The following is a 20,400-nucleotide window of genomic DNA, read 5'->3' on the forward strand; positions in this document are numbered from 1 at the left end:
TTTCTCTCTAATCTTAAAGTTAGTCATGTTTATTCCTTGCCATATAACCTAAAATAATCTGTTCCTGAATATCATTACACATTCTCTTTCCCTATATTGAAATTCTGCCATTGTAGTTAAGATCCAGAAAAATTCTCCCCTTTTTTGAACATATCATCTAGTGTTAGCCCTCCTTTCCTCAGAATTTCTATCAGAGTTGTTGTTTGTACCATTCATTGTAATGCCTTTTAATAAGTTAATCTTGTGGGGGCATATATGTGGTCCAATGGATTGAGAGCCAGCCTAGAGACTGGAGGTTCTGGGTTTAAATCTGGTCTCAGTCACTTCCTAACTGTGTGTCCTTGGGCAATTCACTTAGCCCTCATTACCTAGCCCTTACTGCTCTTCTGCTTTGGAACTAGCATTGATTCTAAGAGAAAAGTTAAGGATTTTTAAAAAAAGGTTTATCTTGTATATTTGCCTATCAAATCTTTCCAATTAAATTATAAAACATTTATAAAGAATTATATTTTAGAATCACTAGTACAAAACAAAGTCTGAATGGTACAGTGGCTAGAGAGCTGACCTCAAAGTCAAGAAGACCTGGGTTCACTTTCCACTTCTGATACACATTGGCTGTCTGACTAGGCAAATTGCATAATCTCTCAGTGTTGCAGACAAATTTCTGAAACTATAAGTTTCAAAGGATGTGCTGACTTGCATTGATAGAGGGAATTTCCTTGGCTTGTATTCCCTTGACCAGCAAAATCATAGGTCTGATTTTTCCTCTCTAACAAAATAATCCTGTTTCTAGAAATAGAGGGAGATCAATAAACATTGTTGAGATTTAAACAGCAGAATTGAAATAGAAGGGTAAAGTGTGGTGCAGAAGAAAATCAGTTATGTAGACTTAAATGACAGTTAACTGTTGTAATAGTATATTTTCTATTTTTTCAGTTGAAATTTAATTGTCAGAACAATAAAGAACAATCAGATAATGAACCTAATAGTACTAATAAATAACAAGTGTGTTGCTGGTGGAGTTGTGAATTGATCCAACCATTCTAGAAGGCAATTTGGAATTATGCCCAAAGGACTTTAAAAGGTTGTATGCCCTTTGATCCAGCCATACCACTGCTAGGTTTTGTATTATCTCAAAGAGATAATAAAAGAAGGTTATACAAAAATATTCATAGCCACATTCTTTGTGGTGGCAAAAATTGGGAAATGGGGGGGGGTCCTACAATTGGGGAATGGCTAAACAAATTGTGATATATGATGATGATAGAATACTATTGTGCTGTAAGGAATGATATACTTACTGGGTGTTTCTTTATCAACTGGAAGAACTAATGCAAAGTGAAATGAGAAGAACCAAGAGAACATTGTACAAAGAAAATGAAACATTGTGTAATGATCAAATGTAATGGATTTTGCTACTAGTAGCAATGCAATGATTCCTGTATAATCCTGAGGGATTTATGAGAAAGAATGCTATCCACATCGAGAGAAAGAACTGTGGGAGTAGAAATGCAGAAGAAAAACATATGACTTATTACTTGTTTATATGGGTATAGGATTTGGGGTTTTGGTTTCAAAAGATCACTCTATTGCAAAAATTAATCATATGGAAATCGGTATCAAGTGATATAACATCTGTATAACCCAGTGAAATTGCTTGTTGGCTCAGGGAGGGGGAAGAGAAGAGTGGAAGGAAAGAAAATGTATCATGTAAACATGGCAAAATATTTTTTAAATAAATAAATAAATAATGTAGATAATAAAAAAGCTGCATGTGGGGAGGCAGAATAGAGGACAGTTTGCAAAATGAATTTGATCAAGAATGAATTTTAGATTTCAAGAGCACTAATGGAGGAGGAAGAGCGGTGAAAAGTGAAATCCAATACCACATTAGTCATTGCCCAGGTAACATGGATGGTAACTATGATAAGAAAATCCCATCACCTTTAAGCCAAAGAAATGCTAAAATCCACGAGCAACTATTCATTTATTATCTAGTCTTTTCACTATCAATTTTCCCAGTTATAATTTAGTGAGAAGAGGGGGCATAAAAAAATTGAAGTGACTTGAATCTGAAAAAAAGTATCAAGATGTAGTTGAAGTTTTGAGTATAAGTGCAAGTGGTTATTTTCCTATTGATTTGTCATTTCTATTTAGTATAGTTACACCATAAAATAATGGTCAAAATAACTCTGGAAATTATGGCTCTGGAGAAATGTACTACTGGTGAAATTGTAGAGAATAAGTTCACAGTGCCTTAGGTTGTTAGCTGCTAGAATGAGAGCTGTATTTTTTCCTGAATCCTTTGCAGTAGGGAGTAGGCTGAGCAAACCCACAATAAAAAAAAATAAGAATGCTAACTTTAATATTGAAGAGAAAATTAAGCTTTCTTCATTTCTATATTTTATATCTATCCTCCATAGAGAGAAACCCTAAAAGACTAGTTCATTCAAGTATATTATATTTTGAATTATTAAAGAAGTTGAGAAAGGATAACTGATTCAAGTTATCCTTCAACATTACTTGTTTATAAAACAAATGAGGTTTTAATTTTTCCAGATACTAAAAACTTTCGTAAGTCTTATTGTCTTTCCTTGTAATATGTTATTATGGAAGTCATCCAGACCAATTAAAAATAAATTTCCTAATAACAACATAGTTTAAATGTAATCCACTGTCTCAAGGTAAATGATCATTATTCCTTTTTAGAGGCTTTTCTTACCTGGACCTTTACCCATATGCATAGTTTTCTCTTGCTTACCTGCTCTCTTGTCCCTTTTATGCTCCACTTCAGACTGTATAGAAACTGCTTGTCAAGCAGCTAACATATAATTGTTTGCTTTCATTTTACAGGGAACACAGTCTCCATCTCCACCCACACCATCTCCATCTCCAGAAACTTTCTTCAATAGCCATCTGAAATGAAAATTAGATTTATTTTTACTAGTAAAAAAAATCCACTCAATTCTTATAGCAATTACCTATGTTTTCTGCTTGAGAGAGAGATCTGGAATTATATTGTGTGAGCAGTTCTGTTGAAGATTGCTTCAATTCATTCAATATAATAGTGATTTCTAGGTGGTCAATTAAACAAAACTATGGAATCTAATCACCACATCCTAACTCTATTTTCTTGTCCTAGCTAAGATTTATAGACTTCCTCTTGCAAGATATGGACCTTTCCCACTTTGATAGTTCTGTATAAATGTTTCAAGTCCCCTAACCTGGGTTCAAGTACATGTCATGTAAATAACCTAACATGTAGATTTTTCCTATTCATTCATTTCATAAGAATTTATTGAAAGCAACTTTTGTGCCTACCATTCTCAGTTATATATAAGAATACAGTATGCTTGCCTTCAAGGAACTCAAAATCTAGAACAAGAGATGATAGACTGATTGATAGACAGACAGATGATATACTATCTACATATGTGTAGCATATAGCAAAAATGCCTATATAGGTATATCTTTATTTTATTTCTTTATTTTTAATTTTAATTTTAAATATTTTTTCCATGTTTACATGATTCATTTTCTTTCCCTCCCAGAGCTGACAAGCAATTCTACTGCATTGTACAAATGTTATCACTTGATAAATAGATATATCTTTCAATCTTTTTTCCTGAATATTTACCTATAAGTCGCTGATGCATTCAAAGCATTAAAGTGATCTAAAGCAGATCCTTGCATATAAAGATATTTATTTGGAGGGACCTCTGGATCTCAGTGCATTTCTGATCTCACAATGCAATACTTAGGTGTTTTACCTTTTTATCCATAGCTCTTAGAACTTTTATACCCTTGATCTTGCCTTTTCATACCTTTTAAAGATTGTAATTCCATCATTGTTGATAAAATGCAGCAACCTTCTTGCATGCATCATATATCTTCTGAATCCCTTTAATACATCTACCAACTATTTTGATTTTAATTAAAAAATGATGTTGTATGATCCACATTCTAAAGTGTCCAGGGACCTCTCCAAGTAACCAAGCTTTGAAAAGAGCCCTTCTGCTTTCTGAAACCCAGATTCTTCTGGCCTGATACAATCACCTCCTATGTGAGCTCTTACATTTTGTTGCTCATGTTTTCTGTGACATAGGCCTGTCACAGTACCTGCCACGAGATTGGAGTTAAAGGGAGGATCTTCAGTAATCACACACCTTTCTCAGTGGATTCTTACCCTACTCCAATGACTTTTACTTTTCCTGGACTCATTCCTCAATGGTTAGCTTTATATGGTCCCTTTATATGCTTCCCATGCCAGTGAGTCCCATAGCTGACGATGTAAAAATTCCACACCCTACCCTTGAATCCCTATTCTCTTATTTCTATCCATCTTAAAATAGCCCCCATTCCCAATTCCCCACCTCAGCTCTGCTCTGCTCTTCCATTTTACTCTCTGGAATATTTGCTCTATAAATCATGCATTTCTTTTCAACTTAAATCTTTAACTCTCTTAATCCTTCCATTATCTGTCACTCACAAATGAAACCTGGCTTTCTCTTTTTTTTAACCCTTACCTTCTGTTTTACAATTAATACTTAGTATTGGTTCCAAAGCAGAAAATCAATAAGGGTAAGGCATTGGAGGTGAAGTTGCTTGCCCAGGATCACATAGTGATCAAGTATCTGAGGCCAGATTTGAAACCAGGATCTCCTCTCTCCAGACCTGGCCCTCTATCCACTGAGCCATCTAGCTACCTCCTTGGCTCCCTCTTGATGACATAGCTTCCCTTACAACCCCTTCCAGTACTGCCTACACTTTCTCTCATATCCTCAATTTTCTGCTCATGGTGGGAGAGTCTATTCAACTGTAAGCTCCTTGAGGGCAGTGACCGTCTTTTGTCTCTTTTTATATCCCCAGTGCTTTGCATTCTGTTTGGTACATAGTAGGCACTTAATCCATGTTTATTGATCAATTAAGTTTATGTTTTATTCCAAAGAAAATAGGTAGCCACTGAAGTCAAGAGTCACAAAGTCATAACTGCATTAAAGGAAAATTATTTGGAGAGCAGAATATAGGATGTATTGGAAAGGAAGCAGATTTGAGGAAAGTAGACTAACCGAAAGGCTACTACATTCATCCAAATAAAAAGTTATGATGACCTGAACTAATGAGAGATATTGGGAATGCAGACTTGGAAAGAGTTGGTAATCAATTAGGTGTCTGGGTGAGAAAGAGGAAGAAGTCCAAAATAAATGTGGGAGCCTGGATGGTGGTGCCTTTTAGAGAAATAAGGAGGTTGGAAGAGGAGAGAGCAGAAAGATACTGAGTTCCATGTCAGACATATTCGTGTCTTTAAGACTTTCAATGTGAAATATCCACTATTCAATTGATGATGTGGTAGGTGTGCTAGGTGTTCAGGGAAGACTAGCACCTCTGGTGAGAGGGCTTACTAAGCTCTTTTCAAGTCTACTCATCCACTTTTGGTTTCTGCCCTTCATTCAATTCTTACCCAGGACTCTAAGAAACTGTAGCATGCACAGCAGGCACACCTCAGCAAACTATCTAAGCAGGTAGGCTAAATCAGTTTGAGGGTAACTGATAGGCCTCAAATTCCTTGTTGAGTTATGTGTCTACCCCAGGCTTCCCTCAGTTCAAAAGGGTGAATGAGAAACACTTGTTCCAACAACTATGAAAGCAATTGAAGCGGGTACTGTGGACAGCTTAGAGCTTGGTTAGAGATCAAAGAAGCCATGGTTATCCACTTCATCCAGAGTCATCCCAAGTCATCTTGATTTTTGTCTTGTCATTGGACGCAAATGACTTTAGAAGAGATTATGAGGCAGACAAATTTGAGCAACTCTTCTTCACTTAAATCAAATTTGTGTGTCAAAAGACAACAAGAGTACTAAGGACAATAACTGTGGGATTGACAGTTTGGGAATTATCTTGGAGTCATCTGGGTGAGCTGGGAGTTATTTCCATAGAGATGATAGGACTTGGGATATAATGAGATTGCCAAGAGAGAATATACATATAGAGGGAGAAGAAAAGAAGACTTAAGAGAATCTTGGGGAAGATTCATAATTAGAGGTGAAATAAGTAACTACCTAAATTGGGTGATATGGCGATGTCACACACTACCAGGACACAGCCACCCACCCCAAGTGACAGGATCTCACAGGACCACAAGGGACCTCTCACAAGGGATGTGGGTGTTAGGTGAAACCACTCTAGTTATTGAAATGGCAGTTAGCAGTTCCCAGTCATTAACCACTGGGGAAAATACAAGAGTTGGATGTTAATACTCTATGGGTCTTTCTTGGGGTTTGAGGAAAGATGAAAGGGAATAAACAAAACAGTTTATTCTGAAGTTTAAAGTTGGAGTTTGGGCAAAGGTAACACTGAACTAGATAACTATAGACAGACTTCAGGGACTGGAGATGGGTCAAAATCTACACTGTTCTAACATAGACTATCAGGTCCAGTTTTTGGAAGTTAGAAGGGGAAGGTGGTGGTCTCGCAACTGGGATTCTCTTTAGCTCCAGCGATGCTCACAGCTAACTGAATTCTCAGCAAATAATCCACACAGGTAAAGACAAGGAGATTGAACCAGCCTGGTATGTCCACCACCCAAGTCTGGTCTTCTTGCTCAACTTGAATTTCCACGGGCAGGTGTTTCTTCTGAGAGATAAATCCAATTTCCTTGGGCTCTTCACTGGGACAGGTAAAACAGCCTCTAACTGCCACAGCCATACGAGTCACTCCAAGAAAAAACTCCCTTCTTACCTTTCCATGGTTGGAACCCTCCAGCCTTACCTGATTAAGTCTGATTATTATCTTACCTTAAATGTATAAAACTTAATCTATAAACTTGCCTATTACAGGGGCTATAATATGGGGACCAAGAAAAAAAAATCTGTCAGACAGGAGAAAAGCCAAGTGATGTTTAATGTCATTAAACAAAAAAAGAAGAAAGATTATGGCTAAATGTCAGTTGCTATAGGGAAATCTTGAAAGATTAGGAGTGAGAAAAGGCCATTAAATTTGATAATTCAGGGATCACTGTCAACTTCAGAGAGTATTTTCATTTGAATGATGTGGTCAGAAGAAAGATTGCAAAGGATTTTTGATTAGTGGTTGAGAGGAAATAAAGTGGAAGAATCAAATATAGTTATTTTTTCAAATGGTTTGTCTGAGAAAATGAAGATAACTAGGATAACAGCTTGAGGTGATGGTAAATTCCAGTGAATTTTGTTTTGTTTTGTTTTGTTTTTAAGAATGGGGAAGATTTGGTATGCATGGTGGTTATAAGGAAGGGACTATTTGATAGGAAAAGATCAAAAATTCAAGATGAGGAATGATTGTGGGTCCCTTTTATTAGCAAAGATAGAAGGGAATGAGATCAAGTGCATATGTAGAGGACAGAGCACCTTGACAAGAATAAAGGCTTCCTCTGCACGAGAAACAGAGGAAAGGATAAAATGAGAAATGAAGTAAAGAGGATATTTTGATAAAGACAACAGTAAAAGGGGAAGTTCACAACAAATGCCCCCAATTGTCTTAGTAATTAAAAGACATAATTACCAGGATTTAGGAACAAGAGTTGTCAGAGGCTTAAGAAGGTAAGAGAAAGTTTGAAATTTTCAGCTATGGGTACTGAAATTGAGAATCAATTAGAATAATCAAAAGATTTCTTTGCTGCAGCAAGGGTTCAGCTGAGGTTACATAATATGAATTTGTATTGTCCTCAGGTGTTTCAAAATGAAGAGAAACAGAGGAAGCAGTTAGTGGGAGTAAATCTAGAGCTGAGGTTTAACAAGAAAGGATGAGCAATATAATATGGGAAGAAATTCAAGAGCAAAGGAATATAGAGTTGAAATTGGGTTGAGGATGGAGAGAGAGAAAGATAAAGTCAGATCAAGGATAAAAGTCAAAGAAAGTACCAAGGGTTGAAGAACCAGAGGTACTGATGAGAAAAATAGGTTTAGAATGAGTAATGCATGAAAAGGATGTCATGGTTAAATAAGGGAATGTCAGAAGTTCTAATTAAAGAAATGAACTTTTTTTTTTCTTGAGAAAAATCAGAGAATGACCAGAGAATGATCAGAGAATGGGTTTCCTAAAGCTACCATAACCTTCTTTTATCAATGCGTTCAATATTTAGTTTACAGTCTTTTTCACTTGAAGTCCTAGCCTCAGGCTAAGGGACTACAATTCCCACATTGAATATTCTATGAAATACTCAATTTCCTAATTCTTCATTCTATTCAATTCCTGTGCTTACTCTCTAAATCATCTCAACTACATACGGAGATGATAATACCTATGAATCCTGCTATCACTCATAAGTGTTCTACTATCATGTTCATGAAATTCCTCCTCTGATTATAATATTTCATCATTACATCTTTCTTTACATCTTATGACTTCCTTCTTTAGCTTCTCTATAATCTCTCTTTCCCAGTTTTTTCACAGAATATCACTGATGTTATCTGTACTCTCTTCCCTTCACTACATTGACTCATTGTTAAACAAATTCAACTCTATATCATTCTCTACTCTTGAATTCCTTGCCTCTTTTTTCAATAGATCAACATGACTTGACAACCCCCAATCCCGAGTTATTCCCACCATTCACTTCCTTCATTACTATTCATGAATGGAGCTGAGATACCATGAACCCAAGCTGATTTCATCCATTACAAATATATGTTATCTAATCTCAACTGGGACTTCACCAGAGCAAGGTAATCTTTCTATTCCTCCTCAAACAATTAGCCATCCCATTCTTGAAAGAGATTATTCCAAATCTTCTAACCTTCCATCAAGCCTTCCATCCTTCTTCTACACTCTCTGTGGAGGACTTTCCCTTATATTCACTAAAAACAAAAAACCAGTCCATTCTCTGAGGGCTCCCTCCTTTCCTCATTTCACAAAGCAGAGTCAGAATTCCTAGTCCCTTCCCTTACTCCTGTCTTAAATAAAGAAGTATTCCTTCTCCTTGATCCTCTACATGTACACCATGCACTCTATCCCTTCCCATCTTCTTCGACAAATTGTTCCTTTTATCATCTCCCCTCTTTCTCATCCGAAATCCATCCTTATACACAGGATCTTTCATGTCTGCCTAAAAACACATCCTGCATCTTTCTCCCTTAATTTTATATTATTATATTATTTTATAACTTATTCAGTCATTCCTCAGCTTCCAAATCTTAGCAACCACAAAAAAGAGCTGTTACAATAATAGTAGTGATTAAATCAAGTTTTTAAAAAAATAATAATATAATAATATAAATATCTTTCCTGCCCTTCTAGGCTAAACTTTTTTTTTAAAAAGGACTACTACTTTTTCTGTCACTTTCTTCTAAACTCTACAATCCTATTTCTGACCTCATCATTTAAATGAAACTGCTCTCACATCATCAAAATCCTAATAATTAACATTTATATACTGGCTTAAAATTTTCAATCTTATTTTCATTTCCAATTCACTCCCTCCTGCCCACACTTACCCAATGGGAAGGCAAGAAATAAGATACCCTTTTTACATATTAAGTCATGCACAAACTATTTCCACATTAGCGTGTGGCTCAGAAGATAAGAAAACTAAAGGAAAAAAATATGCTTCATTCTGAACTCTGAGTCCATCAGTTCTCTATCTGGAGGTGGATACCTTTACATCATGAGTCTTTTGGAATTGTGGTAAATCACTGTACTCATCAACTGACTAGGTCTTTCAGTTGATTAACCTCACAATATTGCTGTTACTATATAGATTGGTCTTCCATTTTTGCTCACTTTACTTTGAATTGGTAAATATAGGTCATTCCAGTTTCTCCCCCCTTCTGAAAACATCCCTTCCATCGTTGCTTACAGTACAATAGTAATCAATTATATTTTATAACTTATTCAGTCATTCCCCAGCTTCCAAATCTTAGCAACCACAAAAATTGCTGATATAAATGTATCTATACATATGGGTCCTTTTCCTTTTTCCTTTGATCTCTAGAATATAGATGTAGTAAGAGTATTTCTGGGCCAAAGGGTATGCATAGTTTAAGAGTCTTTTAGGATAGTTCCACATTGTTTTTGAGAATGGGTGGAATGTTTTAATTCACAATTTCACTAAAAACAGTACATTTGTGTCCCTGTCATCAAAGCCTGCACTGTCATTTCCCCTTTTTGCCAAGCTAACTAATCTGATGGATGTTGAGTGGTATCTCAAAGTTGTTTTAAAGCTAATCTTTCTCTAATTTTTAGTGATTAGAGATTTTTACATGACCTCTAGTAGTTTAGATGATTGATTTTTAAGAGTTTTCTGTATTTTTTTGCTTTCTAGGGTTTATAAGAGAAATAAAAGTTATGTTTTCGCCAAATTTTTCTCAGCATCTATTGATGTCATCATGTAGTTTTATCATTTATATTATTAGCTTCATTTATTATGTTTATGGTGTTCTTTATGTCAAACACTGTATTCCTGGTATAAATTTAGCTTGACTTGAGTGTATAATATTTCTAACATTTTCATAAGTCTATTTCTTATTATTTTAGCTGGCATTTTGCATGAGATCTTCAGGCCCTAATATATGATCAATTTTTGTAAAGGTGTTGAGTAAAGCTGAAACTATATAAATTCCTTTCTAAATGTATTCAGTAACTACCAGAGAGCTATGAATTCTGATATTATTAAAGGTTTATTAAGCACCTTAAATTTTTTCTTATTAATCTTTTAGTTAATTCGTCTAGATATGGAAGATCTTCCTTTACAGTTTTGCTAGAAATTTCTCCCTCCAGTTAGTGAAAGGGAAGGATTAAAGAATAAGCATTTATACAGCACCTACCCTATGCCTAGCTAAGAACTTTACAATTATCATATCATTGTTCCTGGGAGGTCCTTGCTATTGTCTATTTTACTGATTATTTTATTATTGTCTATTTTACTGAGAAAGAAGACAGAGGTTAAGTGACTTGCCTTATACACAGCTAGTGAACATCTGAACTAGATTTGAATGCAGGTCTTCCTGGTCCTAGAACCAATGTCAGACCATTGCCTCTATTAACTTTCTCCTTTATTGCTGAGATGTTATGCCATTTGATGCACATGCATTAATTATTTGAAATTGCTTTAAAGCACAAAACTATTTCCTTACTTATTTCTTTTTTATCATGATCATTCAGCCTATCTGAAACAATAACTGGTATCCACAACCATGTCACAGTCCAAGCTTTCTCTCCATTACAATGGCAGCTGCCAAGTATTATGCAAAGCTTTCCACCTTTAATATTTCAATTCTTTCTTTTTGGCAGCTTTTAGTATTTCTTTTTTGACCTAGGGATATCTGGATTTTGACTAAAAAAAGCACTTAAAGGAGTTTTCATTATTTTAGTTTCTTTCAGTAGGTGGATTCTTGCTACTTTTACTTTGTCTTTGGTTATAAGTTCTAGACAGCTTTTATTCATAATTTCCTGAAATGTGGCAGCCATACTTTTTTTTCTGTCATGATTTTCTATTAGGCCAATAATTCTTACAACCTCTTTTGTTTGTTTTCTAGGTCAGTTCTTTTTAATGGTATTTTCATAAATCCTCATCTTTTCTTTTTAAAAAAATCTTTTGACTTTGTTTTAATCTTATTATTGCATTGAGTAATATTGTCTGTTTTACCCATTCAAATTTTGAAAGCATTAATTTCTATCATGTGATTTTCACTGTTCTTTACTTCCTAGCTATTCTGTTTTGTATTTTATATTCGATTTCTTTCAAATACTCTTTGTAATTCTTTTAGCAGGACATTTATTTTAATTTCTGAGACTTTACCTCATCTTTCTCAGGGTTGTATATTATATAAGGTTATATAAAATATTGATCTTTGACTTGGTCTTCTCAATATCTACGAGTGTATATGTGTGTGTGTGTGTGTGTGTGTGTGTGTGTGTTGTGTGTGTGTGTGGTGTGAGTGTGTGTGTGTGTTGTGGGGAGTTGAGAAAACAGAGGTCTAGAATTACTCTCTTTGTGACTTTCCCAGAGTCACATAGCTAATGGGTGTGTCTAGTGGTATTGGAATTCATAGATTCAGGAATACAAATAAAGAAATCAATACACCCCTCTCTGCCTCCATCACTTTGTAAGTAAGTAAGCGACTTTCAAAGTTCTTCTCCAATAAGGCCATCTCCTATCTAAATTGTGCCAAAGTCTCTGAATGATTTAACAGCACAATTAACTTCATTGGTGATATTGCCCAAACAATATATGACATATTCATGGTAGCCAAAGTTATTTTCTATCATTGTAGATATCATGTGGTGAAGAGGACAAACACAAAAGGGATCCCTTATAGCTTCCTGAAGATGATTTTGTCTGAAGATGGTATGGTGCTAATTGCATCAATCCCAGGAACATTCAGGAGCCTTGCAAATGAGATTCATAATCACCTAAAACTGTTCAGCTTAATGATCTATAGGAAAAAGTAAATGGTCTGCTCATCTATAAAATGCAGTAATAATATGCTTCCTGAGGGATAAGATAATGTACATGAAAGTATTTTGTAAGCATAAAGCACTTAAAAACGTAAGCTATGAACAAAAGTTCTAAATGATTTTATGCACTTAGTGATGTGGATATTTGGATAGTCATTCTTACTGAATGACTCTTCTCTATGCTCTCCTATGAATCCTGCAGGTGTACCTGACATCAAGACCGCTTTGGATTATCCCCTACTATGCTAGCTGAATCTTGAATAAAATGCTAACAGAGGAAATAATCATATATTCAAATTATTCATTATAACCCATTTTCATTTATTCTAAGAATACAATCATAGTTGACCACTAACAATTGCTAAATAAATCCATTCTTGTACTAGAGAGAGCACTGAGCATAGAGTCAGTAAAACCTAAGACAAAATGTGGCCTCATACACTTACTAGCCATATGACACTGGGAAAGTCACTTACCAATTTTCCTTGGTTTCCTCAACTATAAATAGAGTTAATAATAGCACCTACCTCCCAGAATTGTTGTGAGGATAAAATGAGATAGTATTTGTAAAACACTGGAGAATAGTGGGTACTATACAAATTCTAGTTTTTGTTATTATTATAAAAATCATAAAAATCCCAATGTTACATAGACATATGCAGAAAACTTGACAAGATACTGCATGTTAATGTTAAAAAACATTTAAAATCAAAAGAATAAAATTACTTTTCCTTTCTAAAAAACATTTTAATATCAAAATATCTGCCCAGAACAAAAATATTATTCATAATTATCTTTTCTGATATTATCAAGGATAATATTCAACTATTATTTAATTTAATCCTAGGAATACTAGCTATAACCAACAAAAAATATTTGGAGAATATGCAAAGGCAAATTGTGAACACAATTCCCCTATCTGAAAACACTGTGGTGGTTTGTTTTGAGAACCCTAAGATTCCAGTGGAAAAAAATATATATGTATATACTCTTCAAAGAATACTTTAGTAAAGTAGTCGAATATTAGGTAAACCTAAAGAATTGTCAAGTTCTTTATATGTCACTAACAAAGTTAAGGAGGAAGAGAATAAAAAGAGACATCCAGAAATAATTAAAAATGCATCAAATATGCTAGAATTAACCTACCAGGCCCAGTTTAGGATTGATATGAGTACAATTACAAAGCATTCTTCACAGAAATAAAAGAATAAAATAATTAGAGAAATATTCAGTATTCATGACCCGTCTATGTTAGTAAAGTAAAAATGATAATGCTAATTAATTTACAAATTTATTAGCAATGCAATGCTTTATAAGGCCAGACAAAAGCAACAAAATTTACTTGGAAAAGGAAAAAAACTCAAGAAAAAAGGAATAATGGAAAATCTCTGTTATTTACCAAGCTAGATTACAAATCAGTAGTCAGCAAATCTATCTGGTATTGGTTAAAAGTGTAGCTTAGTGCAACAGAATAGATAAGTAAGATCTAGAATCAAGTAACACAATAGCCTAGTATTCAATAAATCCAAGAACAAAAATGGGAGCTGTACTTCCCATTCAAAAGAATTTTATGAGAAAATTTGTGGAAAATTAACTTAGTCTAATTTTATTTCACATACAAAATGTACAAAAGGTAAAACAATCTATTTAGAGTTAAAAATTTATAGGATAATGGAAAGAAGAACCTTTCAGATATATGATTAGAGGGAGAATTTGTAATTAAGATAAAAGTAATCGCAAAAGACACAACAGATGATTTCAAACCTATAACATTAAAAGGCTTTTCCAAAGTTAAATTGGTAGATAAAATTTGATATCCAAGTGTCAAGAGTGGATAGAGTTCTAGACCTATAAGCAGGAAAACCTGAGTCCAGACATTTGGTAGTTATGTGACCATGAGCCACCCATTTAACTTCCATTTGCCTCGGTTTCCTTATCTGTAAAATGGAGATAATAATAGTAGCTACTGTTATGGTTATTAAAAGACATAATATCTGCAAAGCACTTGGCAAGGCTCTGAAACACAGTAGGTTCTATGTAAATGCTATTACTACTACTACTCCTACTAATAGATTGACACAAATATATTACTAATGACCCTCTTCTAGTAGCTAAGTTGTCAAAGGATTTGGACAGTTTTCATAAAGAGAATAACAGAATAATAAAGATAAATAGCATTGACCTAGATGAATTCTAAAGTCTCTTCAAAATCTAAATTCATAGTAATATGATTATATGAATACAAATTAGGACAACTAAATATTTTAGTTTTAATTTTTAAAATTCAATTTTATAAACACCAAAAATGGCCATAAAAATCAATGGTCAGTGTTGTATAATTATGCTATTGCAATATTTTAGATTTTCGAATTGTCCAAATTTTGGTAGGAAACAATCTAAAATTATACAAGAAATGTTACTGAGCTATTTTCTTTGTACACTTTGACACAGAACTATCACTAGAAGCCATGTACTCCTAGGAGGTCAAAGACAGAAATAAATGCCCTATATGCACCAAAATCAGCACAGTAGAATTTATTTTTTTTCCTGGTAACCCAACATTGAATAGAAAATGGATTCTCTCTGATAGGGAAATGGCCAAATAAATTGTGGTTTATTAATGTACTATAGACTTATTTCATCTTGATAAAGGGCAAGCATAAGTCATTGAGAAAAATCCTAGGAAGACTTGCATGAGAAGGTTCAATGAGGATAACATTCACTGGGATGATCATGCTAAAAAAGAAAAACAAGGGCAAAGAACAGCTGAACTCAGACCAAAATCATTGGCCAAGGTTTCTAGAGACCACATAAAGAAACACATCTCCCTCTTCATAGAGACTATGACTGCTCAGTGTTGTATGTGGTGTCCAATGGGATCAGGGTTTCACTTTGTTTTGCTTGCCTATTTTTCACTGGGATAAAGGATATAATAGTAAGAACGATATGAGGAAATGGCTAATGCAAAAAAAACATCAATAAAACTTTACAAAAACGGTTTAAAATAATTAAATCATGATAGATGTATCATCCACCCTAGAAGAATCTTGACATAGGAAAAGCAGGTGTGGGGTACTTTACTTAAGTAATCTAAAAATGTCATTTAGTCTTTCCAGCTAGAATTTTCTTATCTGCAAAAGGAGAGGTTTAGTCTAGAAAATGCTATTGCATATACTAGTTCTAATAATCAATAATCCTAGTTCTTTTTTAAAATTTATTTTTCAGTATTTTTCCATGGTTACATGATTCATGTTCTCTCCCTCCCCTTTTCCCTATCCACCTCCTGGAGCTGACAAGCAATTCCACTGGGTTATGCTCAATATCTATTTCCATATTATTCATTTTTGTAATAGATTAATCTTCCAAACCCCCATATCATATGCCCTTACGAACAAGTGATAAATCACATGTTTTTCTTCTGCGTTTCTACTCCCACAGTTCTCTCTCTACGTGGATAGCATTCTTTCTCATAAGTCCCTCGGGATTGTCCTGGATCGATGATCCTAGTTCTGATTCTGCTCCTACCAAATCAATTTCAGAATGCAAAGTTGGATCCTCTTGACAGTTGAATTAACTCTTTCTGGCATCATGTGTATCACTAAGTTATCACAAATAATTGTGATAATCATTATACCGTCATTACATTCAGGAACGTTCCTTTTCATGTCACATTTTTCTCCCAAGTGATAAATGCTGACCTCAGCCTCCTTTATGTAGTAAGTGAAAAATCAAGACCTAAAAACATTCAACAATTACATTTAACAGTCTTTTATTAGTGTTCTGAAAGGGACTTCACACAGCTTTAGTCACAGCAGTAGCTCATTATTTCAAACTAGAAACAGCTTTAAGTAGTTTAAATGTGTGTTCTCTTTTCCACAAGATCCAGAGTTGATAGTTATTTATTCATTATTTGGTGGTTCTATAAGTACTAAAGTGTCACTTTAAATTAAATATCCTTCATTGAAGTTCTTAACTGTATGCTTACTAAGTTAGAAAAGTAGCACCTGCTAGAACTATGGCTTCTGTATCTAGGAATCTGAAGGGACACACACTGAGAAATAAGATGATTACTTCAAGGAGCATAATCAGGCTCCTTAATCTCTAATGGATCTCTCAAAGGATCTCAGAGGTCTGAAGAATAAAATTAGGGTAAAGTAAATTGCTACTACTATTTGACTCACAGCTATAAAAGTTCTGGTAATCTAAAATTTGCATGGTCTTAGACCTCTTACAATGAATGCAATATTATTTCTTCTTGATGAAGAAATGACCAAAGAAAGTGTAATAGTATATTGTGGTCATTTGCAGATATCCTCAAATCATATCGGTGTTGGCAATGAATGGAAATACATGAGAAATTACTTTTTCCATTGCAATAATGATGGTCCCAGGTCCCATTGAGAGGAACCAGAAGAGTAGGTGTACCAGCAACCATATGTATGAAATAATGGTCTCCAATTTAATGTTCACAAATAATATGTAATTTATCCAGGTCTTGTGGGACTAGATATCCAATAAAAAGAACAAAATTAATTTTTAAAATGCCCCTGGCATGTTTATTATTTTCTTTTTGTATAGAAAGTTACCACCCAACGCAGCCAACTTTATTTTCTCAAGATAAACTGAGCTGATATAAATGAAATTGGTGTTCATGATACTAATAGTCTTTTTTTTCCTTTCAATTTCTCAGAGAGCTGACATAGGAATTTCTGCATTAACCATAACTCCAGATCGTGAAAATGTGGTAGATTTTACAACCCGTTACATGGACTACTCTGTGGGTGTGCTGCTGCGCAGGGCTGAAAAGACAGTGGATATGTTTGCCTGCCTTGCCCCATTTGACTTCTCTTTGTGGGCTTGCATTGCTGGCACTGTACTCCTTGTGGGACTCCTGGTTTACCTCTTAAATTGGCTTAACCCCCCAAGATTACAAATGGGATCGATGACTTCTACCACCCTCTACAATTCAATGTGGTTTGTGTATGGATCCTTTGTTCAGCAAGGTAAGGAGAAAAATAAATGTTGCTAACAAAAGAATAATTTAACCTACTGAAGTGAATTCAGTTTCTATATTTATATCTTTCTACAAATATTCACTTAAATGAAGAAAAAATAAATGCTTTAGCATTTCCTATTTGTTCTCACACCATTAGGCTTACTAGGCCTAATAATGATTAGTTATCTTATGAAAATGTGTTCAATTTAATTTAAAACAAGCAAACAAGCATAGACAAAGTTGAAATCCATTTTCTTCCAAAAAGTGTTGAATATTCCCCAAACTGGCTTTCTGAAGTTTCTGAATGTTATCACACTCAATATATAGATAAGTAGTTATTGGTTGTTGTTATTGATGTTTAATTTCAGTATATGAAAGGTGCTTGGGTTCTTTCTCTTTTTAGAGCTTTTATTTAATATTTTAGCCAAATAATTAGACATGTAAATATTTGGTTATTTCGAGATTACCCTAAAACCACATATATGATTTAAGGTCTTATGTTTGATATTAATATTAAGTACCTTTCAATGTGTTTATATTTATTTCAAAAATTTCCATGCAATTTTCACCTTTCAAACTATTTTATGTCTTGGCTAGCCTTTAACAAGTTATTTAGTTCAACTGCAAAATGGGACGATAATCATAAACATTTTGTTTCAGTTCAACATCACTTTTTATATTAGAATAGTACATGCTCAGCAAATAACTTTGTATTTATTTGGGGGTTGGGGCAGCTAGGTGGTAGAGTGAATAGGGTTGCAGTACCTGGAGCTGGGAAGATTCATCTTTTATGAGTTAAAATCTGGGCTCACGCACTTACTAGATGTGTTACCCTGAGTGAGTCAGCTTCTACTTTTATAAAATGAGCTAGAAAAGAAAATGGTAGTCTCTCTCCATTATCTCTGCCAAGAAGATCCCAAATAGGGTCACAGTCAGACACCATTGAACCAATCAAACAATAATAATTTATTTTGTATACTTAATATTTGTGTTCATATTGTTTTTCCCAAAATTGACTAGAAATTTCTTCAGGGCAAGGACTACATCATTTTGTTAGTGTCTCTAAGATCTCACACAATGTCTGCCATCTAGCAGATATTTAATAAATGTTGTTAAACCAAATTGAACTGGATTGAATGGCACGAATGTGCTTGACTCCCTACAATGTATAAGCTATTATACTAGGTGCTAAAGATACAAAAATAGCCATGAAAATAGGCCCTGCCTTCAGTGAGATTATATTTTACTGATGAAAATCTTGTGCTTTATTAATAGTTCATGCATTTGGTGATTCACAATTTATAGAATTTGCATTTGTTCCCATAACTCTCTCTTCTGAATGTATTCAAATTAATCAAGTTGAATCAACTAATTAAGAATCACTACATACTTCTGTTACTTTAAGCAATGGAGTGGACTTCTTCTGATGACCTTGCAAAGCAAAGTGAAGAAGATACTGATGCTGAAAGGTCACTGCTAAACCTCTGCCCTTTCAGTTTCTCACCAAACTATAAAGAATGCAATTAGTTCAGGAATTATGAAATCCAACCACTGAGAATCTCTTATTAAGATCTGAATAGGAAGACAGAGACTTATCTAGTGAGAGCTTCATCCCTGAAGGTGGACCTTTGGATAACCTGTAAAGTTCTGCCTTCCAGGGACATCCAGAAAAATAAGATATGCCAAGTTGTTATCTTGGATCACAAAATCCAATAAGCACTTGGGTAAGAAAAGAGGGATAGCATGATTTGGATAAAAGAGGGTTAGAAAACAAAAGTTAGAAATATCAAGGCTTATATCTCACAAGTGCCTCACAGGTTTTCCTTTTTCAGTGAAGGACCACAAATTAAAAACAACTCACTTATTGACCGAGGCTATCATGCCTAGCCTCAGCTACCTATAAAACCTATAGATGAATCAGGAATTTAAAGAAGACACATAACAGTTGCTGCCAGTGATAATTATGATGAAATTAAATACTTTTCAGACATGACTACATTTTTTCCTGCCCGTCATCCTAAGGTCAAGAGGTGAAGCGATTACATGTAGAGTAAAAGCCTTTTTAAGCTCTGATTTTTTTAACATTAATAACAAGATTCACAAATACTGTGAAAAGTAAACTATCAGTTACAGATTCTGTGCTCAAGCAGTAGAACTTTAATAAGCTATAATTTTCAATAAAAAGGATGTGTGTATGTGTGTGTGTATAAGGGAGGTACAGCTGTTATTTCAGAATTGCAGGCTTTATTGGACAACTATAGCAGATTGAGGAGGGATAAAGAGGCATTTCATGTGATATTGAAGAGATCTCCAAAAGGGAGTCGAGGGACAGATGAGAAGCAGAAAAATGTTAAATATATGTGAGTTGCTTACCAGCCTGATTTTGTTTTTAACTGTAGTTTTGGAGTGTTCCCAGTTTAACAGCTCAGGGAACCCAACTGTGCAAAAGCAGTATGGTCTGTTACCGAGCTAGACTCAGTACATCTGTTTGACTATAACATTAAAGCTTGTGAATTAGATTGTTAAATGCATGAATGAAAGAGCAGTTTCACACAGATTTTACTGTCAAGTTCCTGGTTTCCCCCATCGTCAGCCCTATACACACCTCCCTGAAATCTTCATTTTTTTTTAGAAGAGTATAAAATCATTTGAGAAGAGCCCACATCCATTAGTAAAGTCATCCTGATTTCATCATGAGCCACCCAGAGATAATCTTTCTGGCTAGTTCGCAAATATGTATATCTAAGTGCTATTTGTTTCAAGGTGTCATCTTTTCCCCTTTTTGCAAAGTGAAAACTCATAGTTAATAGCCCAAGTTAAAGTGAGGTACCTCTATAATGACATCCATTATAAATGCATAATGGTATGGAATAATTGAAGCTGGGGAAAAGATCGCAAGGAGCAGCTAATGGGGAACACGAACAGAGAGAGGTCAGACAAGCCAAAAGCAAATGAGATCAAATTAAAGTATTTCT

At 34.5% G+C, this 20,400-nt stretch overlaps 1 protein-coding gene across 1 annotated transcript in view; it reads left to right on the forward strand.

Moving 5' to 3' along the window:
• Positions 1-20,400, forward strand: part of GRID2 (glutamate ionotropic receptor delta type subunit 2) — a 1,498,284-nt gene that overhangs the window by 1,103,652 nt on the left and 374,232 nt on the right. The window contains exon 11 of the mRNA XM_044681588.1: positions 17,120-17,432. Within this exon, the coding sequence (XP_044537523.1) occupies positions 17,120-17,432 (313 nt within the window). The remainder of the gene's footprint in view (positions 1-17,119; positions 17,433-20,400) is intronic.

The sequence above is a fragment of the Gracilinanus agilis genome, chromosome 6, assembly GCF_016433145.1.
Source record: "Gracilinanus agilis isolate LMUSP501 chromosome 6, AgileGrace, whole genome shotgun sequence".
Taxonomy (NCBI): Eukaryota; Metazoa; Chordata; class Mammalia; order Didelphimorphia; family Didelphidae; genus Gracilinanus; species Gracilinanus agilis.